Below are 13027 nucleotides of genomic sequence, written 5' to 3'. Positions count from 1 at the left end.
ACTTGTTGCCATTCACACAACAAAGACAAAAAAGAAAAGAGGAGAGCGAGTTATATATATTTTTTTTGTGTCTTGGAAAATACCCGTTCTCTTGGCATTTCCGAAATACAATTTATTTATAGCCCAATCAAACACGCACAGACACACACGCATACAGACACAAAATATGCCAAAACTAAAGAGTTTACTGCCCAATATCTTTGGCGGCAACAGAGACACAAACAACGGTAACAGTAGCAACACAAACATGAGTGCGGAGGGACGTTTGGAAACAGATGCACTGCCAGTTAGCGAGGCAGATAACGACAATAGCGGCGCATTATCGCTGTCCTCCAATACGCCAACACCATCCGCTGATCTAACCGAATCGGTGCTGCGCGAGCTCTCCGATCCCAATTACAATTCCATGGATGTGGTGCAATCGGCGCAAATACCAGGAAGTGCTCTAGTGAATGGTAACACCAATACCATGAACACAATGAACGTGCACAGTGCACAGCAACAGGTGGTGATGAACTTCTCGAATGCCAGCAATTTGCATTTTGGCTCCGTATACAATTTCAATCAAAATTTAACTGGCTGCAGTTCACGCAAAGGCAGCACTAGCACAACGGAGGATGTGGCCGGAGCGCTGCCATCCGATGCCAAAGTCCGACATGGTGTGCCAAGGAAAACCGTTAGCATTGTGGCAATGATGCAGTCACAGCAGGAGCCAGACGAACGATTGCTGGACGCGGTCGCCACTCACCTGGGCGAAGGCTGGAAACAGGTGATGCGCGATCTGGGCCACTCAGAGGGTCAGATCGAGCAAGCAATAATTGATCATCAAATGCATGGCAACATCAAGGAGGTTAGTCATATGCTGTACATATACGATATAAGTTATTATCTTTATATTTATCTATATCTTGCAGGTGATTTATCAACTGTTGCTACAGTGGCTGCGCAGTTCTGATGATGGCGTTGCCACCGTGGGACGACTCACCACCTTGCTGTGGGAATCCCAGCATCGGGAGTGTGTGCAGCGCATGAAACTCGTTTGGAAGGCACTCGAGAAGCGCAAGACATCCAGTTAGGCAGTTAAAAAACCAGGGCTACAACATATCCAATTAGTATAAGTCACTAATTAAGCTGTTTTCCAAACAAAACAAAAAACCAGAAACAACTCAGCAATTAGCGTAGAGCATTCTAACTTTTGTGCAATAATATTTGTTAAACTATTTTTGTTTGCATAAAAAAGGGCATTGTCAAATATTTTTATATACTTATACTTCGAATAGGTGCCTTAGAAAATAACTTTGTTCCAAACTCTTTGATTTGTTAAATGTGATAATGAATTTGTTTCCAATTATTAAAAATTATGACAATAAACAAGATGTACGGTTATGTAATTGTTTTCATATGTATTGGAAAGAAATGTGAAAACTTAATAATTATAAATCGTTAATATATATTTGTATATATGCAAAACCTTTAACACAAATATATTTACTTTATTATATACATTGGCACATACGTAGATTCTCTATCAGATGATTGAATTATGTCATTGGTGTTTATGTCATTTAAAATCTCTCTCTAAACGATCTTTTTGATCTTAGCGGTAAACAGATCTATTAACATTTGTGCGCCATTGCCATTGTTCGACTGATAATCGGGCAGCTGTTCCATGCGCGCTATCCATGCGCTAAGTTTCGGATAACGTTTCGATTCGATGGGTGCGAGGCCTAACAGGCTGGCCACCGATGAGATGCAACTGAAGTCAGCCAAGGTCAAGGTCGAGCCGCACAAATAGTCCTGATTGCCCAGAAAAGCCTCGAGGAAATCGTACATATCAAAGATGCCATCGATCATATAGCGCGGCACTTCAGTCTCGTTGCGATAGAAGATCGGCGCAGCAATATTTCTTATGCAACCTTGGAAGACAACGCCCGACTCGAAATGTAGCCGTTGATCCACTACAGCTCGCTTATAGTAATCCTTGGGATACAACGAATCTTCCTTGCCGTATTTGCGTACCAGATAAGCCATTATAGCATGCGAGTCCCAGATGCATTTACCATCGTCCTCCAGCATGGGCACCGTATGCTGTGGATTCTTCAGAGTGTACTCCTTGCTGCGCTGATCGCCAGCCAGGATATTGACCAGCTTGTACTCGTATTGCAGACCAAGAGCGTGCAGGGTCATCTTGCAAGCGCGCACCGGAGGACTTGCTTCCACACCGTACAATACCAATTTGCCCATTTCTATACTTAAGCTGGAGACGTCTGAAAGCCTGCAATGCTATAGTTCAACTAATTAAATCTTCCTCGATTCTTTTGCTATAGTTCAATAGAAGCTCACCACCTCTCTCTCTCTCTCTCTCTCTATCTATCTCTTTCTCCCTGTCTGTCGCTTTGAGCTGTAATCGCTTGTCGTTTTAATTACTATCTAAATGTATTCCACTTGCTTGTACTGATTATGTAGCGATACTATGTGTTATACATTCAAACAGAGCTTAGCAGCTGTAGCAACTGTCAATACATTAATCAAAGGGGCTTGACCAATAAGCATACATAGATTTCAATATATTAAAGTGATACGTCAATCTATCTAGAAATGGCTATAACTAACTACTAGCTGAATATAGCTAAATATAGCCCATAAATATCCAATTTTCACTGGAAAAATAAAAATCTTTCAGTATAAAATTTTTTCTATTAGACTTTAGGTTTCAAATTTCATAAATATTATAAACTATTTGGCATTATCGTCACTTATATGTATAATAGAAACAATAAAAATTTATAATATTCAGCATTTCTTTACGATTCTTGGAAGACCTTTTTATGGCACTCAAAGCTGGAAATCTTATCAAACAATAGATATGCAGGTGCGATAAACTGATAACATTACGTGTGCTAGGTAAGTGAGACACGTGCTTGGGGCATTCGAGCTGAAATGGTCATGGTTCGTATAACACTTACATATATTTATGCGAATAATTTATATACAGATACGTATAAGAGTATAGGCTAGAAAGTTAAAGAAAAACTATGTATGAAACTGTGTATAAGACTTTGAGGGCTTAAAACGTATCCCAAATGTTTAAAATTTGCCATAAGCTCCCCTAATCATTTGTGCACGTAAACAAAGTATTTAAGCTCAGTAAAAAATTCATTAAACCTAATTAATGACCAAAACTAACATCATAAGAGAATATTGCTAATCATGCTTACCACAGCTTTCTGTTCAATAAAGAGAGCCATGTTGAGTGGACGTGCGTTCTGTTTATTTCACATTGAAAATAGAATTGCCACTTACAGTTATCTCTCTGCTCTCTGCTCTTCTCTCATTCGGCCACTGTGAACTTTGCCTTCTTCACTGAAGCTATAAAGAGACGCGCTCCTAACGAATTCTCTGCATAAACTGGCAGCTGTTCCATGCGACGCATCCAAGCTCTCAGTTTGGGATATACAACGGGATCGATTTCGACGTATGCAACCATTGAGCTTATGGAGGAAATGAGACTAAAGTCTGCAATGGTCAGCTGATCGCCGGCAATATATTCCTGATCCTTGAGAAAGGCTTCTACAAAATCGTAAGCTTCGACGATTGCCTGAATGCGCTCTTTGGGCACCTTTGTCTGGCCTAGGAAGAGAACCATGCGCGTTATGCTTATCAGAGCATGAGCAAACACCACGCCCGACTCAAAGTGCAGTCGTTGATCCACCAATGCACGCTTGTAGAAATCCTTGGGATACAGTGAATCATCCTTGGCATATTTACGCACCAGGTAAGCCATTATGGCGTGCGAGTCCCAGAAACGAACTGGCCCATCCTCCAGCATGGGTACCGTGTGCTGTGGGTTCTTTTGTAGATAAGCTGGTGAATGCTGTTCTGCCTTGAGCACATTAACATTAACATATTTATATGCTAATTGTAGGGCAGCCAGCGTCATTTTGACGGCGCGCGTTGGCGGACTGGGATCCAATCCGTAGAGCGTCAGATTAACCATGTTGCCGGTTTGCAAGCTGAACTATTACTAGCAGCCTAAGAGGAAATTTTGCTCAATCTTGTCAAAAATCATAATTATAAGAGAAACGAATCATGTGACAAAGCAAAGCACGCAACAACTAAATACATACTATTTTAATATCATTAGAGAGTCAGCTGTCTCTTTTCACAAATTTCCATAAAGAGCCCAAAGATCAAGCAAAATTTTTTAAGGTATTTTGTTATGATTTGATATTCAAACAAAGAGAGGAATTGCCTTCCAAAAAATATACCAAATTCCAATAGCAAAATAAAAGAAGTGAGCGAAAAATAGACTAAGTAACTTGTCAATTTGCCGCTTGAAATGCGACTATTGGCATTTTTCTCTCTCTCTCTTTCATATGACCCTCCCCGTTGTTTTTACTTTCTTTATAAGTTCCCTGAGCAGTGGGCTTTTGTTGATAAAAGCATAAACAGCAAAGATTATCGATGATTAGATAAAACAAAACATTTATTATAAAAGAGCTAATGAGAGAACTGATAACACTTAGCCAACTACTGTGAATGGCTTACTTTTGACAGCCGCTACAAATTGCTGTACACCTGTGCTATTTTCTGCATAATAGGGCAACTGTTCCAATCGCTTGATCCAAGCGCTCAGCTTGGGATATTTGGCGGCGTCGATTGGCACGTAGGCAACCAGAGAGCTGATAGATGAGATGAGACTGAAATCGGCAATGGTCAGCTGATTGCCGGCTACATAGGTCTGATCTTTAAGGAAAGCTTCGACGAAATCGTATGCCTCGGTAATCGCATCAATGCGCTCCTGCGGCACCTCCGTCTTGCCGAGGAAGAGAACCATTTTGGTTAGGCTGCGCAAGGCATTGGCGAATACGACGCCCGACTCGAAGTACATGCGATTATCGACGAGAGCGCGTTTCACCAGATCCTTGGGATATAGTGAGTCATCCTTGCCGTATTTGCTCACCAGATACGCCATTATGGCATGCGAGTCGGCTATGTTTGCATCGCCATCCTCCAATAGTGGCACCGTATGCTGTGGATTCTTCTTCAGATATTCCTCCGAATGCTGCTCCTTATTCATCAAATTGACAATTTTGTAGTCGTAGGGCAGCTGCAGCGCAGCCAGCGTCAATTTGACGGCACGCACTGGCGGACTGGCATCGATACCATAGAGAATAGGCTTCACCATATTTATAATTTACTTGTGTATTGCGTTTGGCGTCTGAACGATAACTGACCGGCCAATGGGTGAGTATCGTGGCTTTTATATGCACCCGACCCTAAAGAGAGTCGAACATGTTCGTCAAATTCCCATACGTGTTCAGAGTGAACGTAACTGCTGTTAACTTCCCACGCTCTTTAACTTTTTAACTCTCCTAATCGCTGCTGCTACTGCACGCAAGCCCTCACGCATACATGCATGCATATACACATACATACATACACAAGGAAATTGAGTATGTTTGCATTGATTTCTAACGCCGTTAAAAATAAATGCTAATGCAATTTTTATTAATTACATATATGAAGAGGGAAGAGGGGGAAAATAAGGAGGCGTAAAGTTAATTACTGTTTATTTTATTTGAATGTATGTATGTGTCGTGCTTAGATGTTTGCTAATTTAACTTTGTGTAGCCTATGCTCTCCGGTTTTTTTAGAAATCACAGTTTTCTAAAAGCTCATCAGCTGTTCTAGCGCTCTCACTTATTCTCTCATATACATATATACGCCTATGCCGGATAGTTGTTGGTTTTCGTTTTTGTGTTTAGATATTGGTATTCTAACTGTGATCGCGCTCTCTTCAATAAGCTGACTTGTCATGACTGTGCACTTTCCATGGCATTTCGGTAAAAAAATATTTCACAATAAGGAGAATGCAATTATAAGGTGCTCTTCAAATGCATTGTGCTAGCTAATTAACATAGTATGTGTATTAATTTCGTAATATATTCAAATAAAATGCATTCTAAGCTGCAATTGTGAAGTTTTTCGATTTAAGTATTGTTTCCAGTTGAGCCGCGCCTATGCCATTGGCCTCCTCGTAGTAGGGCAGCTCCTTCATACGTTGCACCCAGGCCGAGATTCTGGGATATTTAGCCGCATCTATTGGCAGATAGATCCACAGACAGCTGATTGACGACACAAAGCTAAAGTCAGCTAAGGTCAGCTCGTTGCCAGCCACAAAATCGTTATCACTCAAAAATAGCTCTACCAGATCATAGATTTCAGAAACGGCTTCGATTCTAGACTGTTCGATGACAGTTTCTCCCAGCATTAGAATACCTCTTGTTATCGGGCGCAAGGCGCCGGTGAACATGAGACCCGAATCGAAATGCAGCCGCTGATCCACAATGGCGCGCTGATGGTGATCCAGTGGATACAGAGCATCGTTCTTTCCATATTTACCCACAAGATATGTCATTATAGCATGCGAGTCCCAAATGCAGCCTTCGTCGTCCTCTAGCATCGGCACCGTGTGCTGTGGGTTCTTTTCCAGAAACTCGGGTGTCAAATGCTCTCCATTTAGCAAATTAACGTGGACCAGTTCGAAGGGCAACTCCAGCGCCTTAAGTGTCAGCAAGCAGGAGCGCGTGGGCGGACTTGCCTCCAAGCCATAGATTAAAAGTTTAACCATACTTCCGCGTTGATTGATAGAAGGTGACTAACTGCCAGGTCCTAATCGACAGGACCTTATATAGTGGTGGGGAGCTTGGGAAATGTGGTCTGCGTCGAGGGCCACGTAGGTGGTCGGTGTATTTAACCAGCTGTAAGAGGAAGGGCTGTGCCATTAGTTCAACAAACTCAGCACGATGAAATACAAACGATAGTTAAATATGCACCCAGTCCCATATACCTCATATTAGGGGGCGACTCTTTTTGAGATAGTATATCAAATTAAGTAAAAGTGCTTTTATTGTTTCGATACTAATTAGGCTAAGTTTTAACAATTAAGCTGATTAAAATACTGTTTAATAAAATATAAACAAAAAATAAATATTTTTATAAATATCTTAAGAACTTTATACAAAATTATATTATAGCATAGTAAAAACTAAAAAAAAAATAAATATAAAAATAAAAAAAATTATAAATAATAAATTATTTTTTCATTTATAAAAAATGTGCAAATTTCAAAGATAATATAAATGATTGCTAAAAAAATTATGATTGTTATTATTATTAATTATTATATTGCTAAATTAAATATTATTATTAAATTCCTATTAAAAATTATTTTTTAAATATTATTTATGGCTTAATTTATTCTTGAATATTTGTAATATGTTAAAAATTTGTAAATATTTTATGAACTAATCTCTAATAAGGAAATGTAAAGCCAAACGCACCTGCAGCTGCTGTTGCTAAATTACAGGGTATCTATGGCTATTAAAATTGATTTTACAGCTATTTCATTTCGATTAATTTAAATAATTTATGCATTTCAGCCACACGCAAACTGTTCCCCACAATTTGAATCATTCATGTGATTTGCTCACGGGTTTATATTATATATACAATTGATATAGAATAAATGGCATATATGTATATGTAAATATATATGTGTGTATATACTTATGTACATCAGATGAATTTAGTTTTAGCCCACTGACACATGGGTAAACATTGAGGTAAGAGATAAGGTCTAAGTACTAAGAATTAACAAAAAACACTAAATAAGAAATGTGTAACGAAAATAAAACGACTTAAACTTGCAGCATTATGACGTCTTTAGATTATTTTTGTTCGTCTTTCGAGTAATTAGTTGTTGGTATTATCTAATCTTATCTACTGACTTAAATCATGCACTGCCTGATGGCAGCTGTCTGTGTGGCAGCAGAAACTCAGCCGGCGCAGTAGCTGCTAAGCAGTTAGACTAGATATAGTCTAGTCGATATACTAGCTATCTATCCATATATACGTCTATTTACAATCCGCATCATGGTGCTCGTCCTGTTTGGCACTGAATTGAGTCCGGGCGTGCGCGCTGTGCTGCTTACGTTGCGCGCCCTAGAGCTGGAGCACGAGTTCCGGCACGTGGACCTGCTTGCCGGGGAGCACTTGGAGCCGCATTTTGTGCGCAAGAATCCACAGCGTACGGTGCCGGTGCTGCAGGATAACGACGCCTGCATCTGGGACTCGCATGCCATCATGGGCTATCTGGTTGGCAAATATGCCTTCACCGATGCCCTGTATCCACGCGATCCGCTGAAGCGTGCCTTGGTGGATCAGCGATTGCACTTCGATTCGGGCATTTTGTTTGTGCTCTTCAAGCAGCTGCAGCATCTGATCTTCCAGGAGGAGGTGACGGAGCTGCCAAACGTCCTAATCGAGCAGCTGCACAAGGCCTACGATCTGCTCGAACAGTTTCTGGACGGACGCAACTATTTGGCCGGACAACTGCTGACCATAGCGGACTTCAGCATCGTCGCAACGCTCAGCACCCTGCACCTGAGCTATGCGCCCGTGGATGCTGCCAAGTATCCCAAATTGAGCGACTGGCTGACACGAATCTCCCACTTACCGTACTACGAGGAGGCGAATCAGCGGGGCGCCCGCCGAATGGCTGAGATGGTGCGCGCCAAGCTGCCCAAGCAGTTCGACAAGCTCTGGCTCAAGGCCTTCGAGGAGATCAAGAGCGGTGCGGGCAGGCAGCCACTGAAGTAAATAACCACTGAAACGAACGCACCGCAGCTTATGATACTTTGTGTTGTGTTTAATTTAGGAAAGGATTTGAATATATTTATCAAATTTCATCCTTGCTTCGCTCCTATTAATTCAGCTTTTTGAGAAACTTTTCTTAACTTTTTGCGCTCATTAAAACTTGAAAAAAAAATAAAAACAAAAAATCGTACCCTTTTTTTTATTACAAAAAAAACAGGAGACGCTTGAAAAGCGCAAAGTTTTTGCCGTGTCGTGCATGCTGAAGTTGTTAAATCATAATTAATTTATGACGCCGTCAGCTAGGACTCGGAACTCCGGGACACGCCGGGACACGTCGGGTGTCGCGTGTCGGAAGTTTGGAGTTCGGGCTGGCAGCGCCAGGTGTGCGGGCCGGGCGGGCTGCCTGCCTAAATGCCTGGCTGAGCAATGCTGCCGCTACCTTAGCCTTGCCACGCCCACCGGCCGTTGTCCCTTCGTCTTGGCAAGGAGTGCGAGGCCAGACCGGGTTGACGCAGGCAAACTAATTGGTTTAATTTCAACTTTTACTTTGGACATTCGTCTCGCTGCCGGCCACGCCCTCCACCCTCCACCCACAGCGTCCACCTGGATGTTGGGTTTGTTGTCAAGCTTTCTGCTTGGCCAGATTCGTTTGCGTTTAATGCGACGTGTTCATTTTTTTTTTACTTTTTTGCATTTCCCCTTGTACGAACGAACTTTGTTGCGACTTTTTCCTTTTTTGCTTCGCTGGCTGTATCAATTTATTGTAGCATGCTTTTAGGCGCTCTTTGAAATATCTTACTCACTCTCTGTGTCCCTGTGTATCTGTGTCTCTCTCTCCCTCTCTCTATTTCAATTGAATTGGTTTTCCACCTTATTTTTACCTTTTTTTTTTGCATGTTCGGTTGTTGAGGACTTTCCATGAAAAGCGGCTTAAATGGAAAAGCTTCGATAGAAGCGAAACACTATTCCCATAAAATACATTTTTTATGGGCGAAAAGCCGCTTATTTGTTGTAAGCCATATTTGGATTTAGTTAACATGAGAATATAGAATATTATATATATATTTAATATTTAATATTTAATATTTTATATTTTATATTTTATATTTTATATTTTAATTTTATATTTTATATTTTATATTTTATATTTTATATTTTATATTTTATATTTTATATTTTATATTTTATATTTTATATGTTATATTTTATATTTTACATTTAAATTTTATTTCCTTTATTTCTGAGCCACTCATAATTTATATTTAATGCTTCTAAGTATGGGAAACTTTTCGCCCGCACATTGACCTCTGAAATCATCTAGGGACAGATCGTGGAGGGCCACACCGCCCAAGCCCTGAGCCCGGACGAAATCAGCCTTTATCGCCGCCGTGGTGGGATCCTCGTAGCCCACCCAGATGCCGTTCTCGCCATTGTCGTCAGCCGCTCGATAGGCATAGATGCCAAAACGCTTCGTGGGATCGCCCACCTTGCGCAGATGGTCAGCACTCGTATCCTTGCCCTGGCCGAGATGACGCTGCAAGAGATCACAAATCTCTGGCCAGCTTAGCAAACCGGGCTGATTCGTCTGCCTGCCACCGGGAGCTGGTCCCTCCGTATCGGCAATTGGCGGAAATCCAGTGATGCCCGAATCGCGCGACATTTTCCACGAACGTCCGTAGGTCGTAATGCCGATGTTCAGCTGCTGCGCATTGGCCGTGTGATTGAGCCAATACTGCACCTGCTGGTTAACATTGTGCCTGGCATCGCGATCGTACATATCATACAGCGGAGCCGGCAGATCCGCTTGCTTGGGATCCCGTTGCGGGGTTTGGAAATCGTAGGTGCCCAAATTGACAAACTCCACAAAGCTGAGCACCGATGGTACATCTATGAAGACTGCAGCAGAGAATGAGGCGACTTTTCAGATGGTATTCCATTTGGTACTTACGCTCTGCATCCACATGTGGCAGCATGCTGAGCGTCAACAGTTTACCGTTGCGCTGCAGCTCCAGTCGCAGCTCCCTGACAAAGGAGGCGAACTGCGCCTTGTGCTCCTCGGCCTTGGGATCGATGGAGTTGCTGCTGAACCAGCCCTTAAACGAGGTCCAGGCGCGCTTCAAGGCGCCCTGCTGCCGCTTGGGCTTTAGCAGCGGGAACTGCCAGGCCAAGTCCAAGCCATCGAAGCCATAGTTCGACAGCTCCTCTCGAGCGCTGGCCTTGAAGCTGTTGCGATGCTCCGGCTGCTCCAGTAGGCTCAGATATTTAATGCTATCCGCCACGCCCTCAGCATTCACATCACGGCCACCGCCCACGGAGAGCAATATACGCAAATGTGGATGCTTCCGGCGCAATGCCGTAATATGACTATAATGCTGGCGATTATAGCTGAGCTCGGGATTCAAACTCTTGATCTTAAAGCTCTCCGCATCGATGCCGGCATAGCCATAAATCAGGTAGTTGCAAAAGCCTAAAGCGGGCTCCAGTTCCTGCAGCGAAAGTTGTGCAGGACCTGTAAGCATAACAAAAACAAGAAGCTATGTATATATGTGATAAATATGTATATATGTATATGTGATGTACACATGAAATAGAAGAGATAACCCCCCATTTCACCCTGCCATTTGGCATACAAAGATTAGCTCTTGCTCACCTTCACGCACAAAGCTCGACGCATCGTAGTAGCAAACGAGCTTGGCCACATCTGCTTGGCTTGGAGGACAGCCATCCAGCCAGAGCAGACCAGCTAACAGGAATATCCAGCCCTTAGGCAACATGTAGATGTGTGTGCGCGTATGTGTGTGTTTGTTTGTAGAGGAGAACAGTGTGTGCTTGCTTTGACTTGGGTTTAGAGACTGCCAGTCGCTGTAGCTGAACTGCTGCTGATAGCATGAATAGAAACGACTTGAGACTGAATCCAAAACAACTCAGTGATAAGGCGTGCAAGGGAGATGGCATTACTTTGATTATTGTCGACTAGAAGCTGTGCACTAATTGGGCTTTGTCATAAATCAGAATGTGTATGTGCGTACGCTGACTGAATTACATGTAAGGAGAGATATGTGTATATGTATAATAGCTTTTCATCAATTTTTCACGCTCGAAGAGACAATTTTCCAAAACACTGAACAATTTTAGCTACTTATCTATGCAACATCAAACAATTACTCAGTCACTTAATAAGTCAATCACTTGGATCAGGCAGTCAGGTATAAGAGTCTCCAACTCAGTTGCTCAGTCACTCAGTCGGTACATTAGTTCAGCAGTCAATCAAGTCCATTAACATTGAGTCCATCAGTCAGCAGTTCCTGAGTCAGTCAATTAACTAGTTCAGTGAATCAGTCAGTCACTCAGTCTGTCAGTCAATCAGTCAATTAGTCAATCATTCATTCAGTCAATCAATCATTTAGTCAATCAATCGTTCAGTCAATCAGTGCTCTAGTCAATCAGTCAGTCAATTAGTCAGTCAATCTGTCACTCAATCAGTTAGTCAATAAGTCAGTCAATCAGTACTTCAGTCAATCAGTTAGTCAATCGGTCTGTCAGTTAGTCAGTCAATCTGTCACTCAATCAGTTAATCAATCACTCAGTCAATCAGTGCTTCAGTCAATCAGTCAGTCAATCGCTCTGTAAATTAGTCAGTCAATCAGTCAGTCAATCAGTTAGTCAATCACTCAATCAATCAGTCAGTCAATCGCTCAGTCAATCAAAGTGTTTATTAATCAGACAGTAAATCAATCAGTTAGTCAGTCAATCGGTCAGGCAATTAGTTGGTCAATCAGGGCCTCAGCTAATAAGTAATCACTTTTATCGATTACTGAGTCAATCAATCAACTAGTTATTGGATGAATCAGCTTAGCTCTCGCTTAGCTTATCAATTTTTTAGTCAGCCAAACACCCAATCAATCATTCAGTCAGTCAGCTAGTTAATTGACTAGTAAGGCTATCAAGCAATTTAATCAGTAAAGCAGTAAGTTTCAAGCAATCAGATTTTATTAGTCAATCATTCAATCAATCAATAAATTACTTAGTCAGTCACTCTATTTCACATCAACAACTCACTGAGCGCTTAAGATAGTCATTTAGTCACTTCATCAAGCTGTCAATCAGTCTATCAATCACTCAGTGCAAACTTCACAGAGAATGGTTTACTTTTGAGTGGAGTCTTTGACAATTTCTATGATGAATATGATATGATAGGGATGGAGATTATAATCTTGGCATATATACATATATACATAAATGTGTATATATGTATATTTATTCTTCTCCTTTCAGCTATATCACATATCAAAGAAAACTTAACCAGTTTCAATATTCAATTAGCTCACATCAACTTTTCACTTAGTCGCATTTGGGCTTTTGTCAG

At 41.6% G+C, this 13027-nt stretch overlaps 5 protein-coding genes and 2 pseudogenes across 5 annotated transcripts; 2 read left to right on the top strand and 5 right to left on the bottom strand.

Moving 5' to 3' along the window:
- Positions 1–9: 9 nt before the first annotated feature.
- Positions 10–1391, top strand: imd (death domain-containing immune deficiency protein). Its single transcript, XM_018010381.2, has 2 exons — positions 10–850; positions 915–1391. Exons 1-2 carry the CDS (start codon positions 167–169, stop codon positions 1074–1076), a joined length of 846 nt encoding a protein of 281 aa, XP_017865870.1. The 5' UTR covers positions 10–166; the 3' UTR covers positions 1077–1391.
- A 42-nt stretch (positions 1392–1433) lies between these two features.
- Positions 1434–2244, bottom strand: GstE9 (Glutathione S transferase E9). The gene has a single exon (XM_018010386.2). The coding sequence runs from the start codon at positions 2242–2244 to the stop codon at positions 1579–1581; it is 666 nt and encodes a 221-aa protein (XP_017865875.1). The 3' UTR covers positions 1434–1578.
- A 1087-nt stretch (positions 2245–3331) lies between these two features.
- On the bottom strand, positions 3332–4323 carry LOC108615701 (glutathione S-transferase 1 pseudogene; annotated as a pseudogene).
- Positions 4324–4468: 145 nt separating this feature from the next.
- On the bottom strand, positions 4469–5255 carry LOC108615699 (glutathione S-transferase 1 pseudogene; annotated as a pseudogene).
- A 291-nt stretch (positions 5256–5546) lies between these two features.
- On the bottom strand, positions 5547–6693 carry LOC108615698 (glutathione S-transferase 1-like). Its single transcript, XM_018010383.2, has one exon. It carries the CDS (start codon positions 6632–6634, stop codon positions 5966–5968), a length of 669 nt encoding a protein of 222 aa, XP_017865872.1. The 5' UTR covers positions 6635–6693; the 3' UTR covers positions 5547–5965.
- Positions 6694–7824: 1131 nt separating this feature from the next.
- GstE10 (Glutathione S transferase E10) lies at positions 7825–8851 on the top strand. The gene has a single exon (XM_018010382.2). The coding sequence runs from the start codon at positions 7939–7941 to the stop codon at positions 8662–8664; it is 726 nt and encodes a 241-aa protein (XP_017865871.1). The 5' UTR covers positions 7825–7938; the 3' UTR covers positions 8665–8851.
- Positions 8852–9878: 1027 nt separating this feature from the next.
- On the bottom strand, positions 9879–11537 carry Idgf5 (Imaginal disc growth factor 5). Its single transcript, XM_018010366.2, has 3 exons — positions 11312–11537; positions 10610–11170; positions 9879–10557 (listed from the first exon to the last, which is right to left on the bottom strand). Exons 1-3 carry the CDS (start codon positions 11433–11435, stop codon positions 9911–9913), a joined length of 1332 nt encoding a protein of 443 aa, XP_017865855.1. The 5' UTR covers positions 11436–11537; the 3' UTR covers positions 9879–9910.
- Positions 11538–13027: the final 1490 nt, after the last annotated feature.

This window comes from Drosophila arizonae, chromosome 5, assembly GCF_054131065.1.
Source record: "Drosophila arizonae isolate 15081-1271.41 chromosome 5, UAZ_ARI_1.0, whole genome shotgun sequence".
In the NCBI taxonomy this organism is placed as follows: domain Eukaryota; kingdom Metazoa; phylum Arthropoda; class Insecta; order Diptera; family Drosophilidae; genus Drosophila; species Drosophila arizonae.
Note: the sequence above shows the minus strand (reverse complement) of the source record. Positions and strands in the feature narration are given on the sequence as shown.

Excerpts from the sequence above, each read along its gene's own strand:
- imd (XM_018010381.2), top strand. The coding sequence starts at position 167 with ATGCCAAAACTAAAGAGTTTACTGCCCAATATCTTTGGCGGCAACAGA. Across the intron at positions 851-914 it reads TGCATGGCAACATCAAGGAG|GTGATTTATCAACTGTTGCT; the intron begins GTTAGTCATATG and ends TATATCTTGCAG.
- LOC108615698 (XM_018010383.2), bottom strand. The coding sequence starts at position 6,634 with ATGGTTAAACTTTTAATCTATGGCTTGGAGGCAAGTCCGCCCACGCGC.
- GstE10 (XM_018010382.2), top strand. The coding sequence starts at position 7,939 with ATGGTGCTCGTCCTGTTTGGCACTGAATTGAGTCCGGGCGTGCGCGCT.
- Idgf5 (XM_018010366.2), bottom strand. The coding sequence starts at position 11,435 with ATGTTGCCTAAGGGCTGGATATTCCTGTTAGCTGGTCTGCTCTGGCTG. Across the intron at positions 11,171-11,311 it reads GTCGAGCTTTGTGCGTGAAG|GTCCTGCACAACTTTCGCTG; the intron begins GTGAGCAAGAGC and ends TTATGCTTACAG. Across the intron at positions 10,558-10,609 it reads GCCACATGTGGATGCAGAGC|TCTTCATAGATGTACCATCG; the intron begins GTAAGTACCAAA and ends TCTCTGCTGCAG.
- GstE9 (XM_018010386.2), bottom strand. The coding sequence starts at position 2,244 with ATGGGCAAATTGGTATTGTACGGTGTGGAAGCAAGTCCTCCGGTGCGC.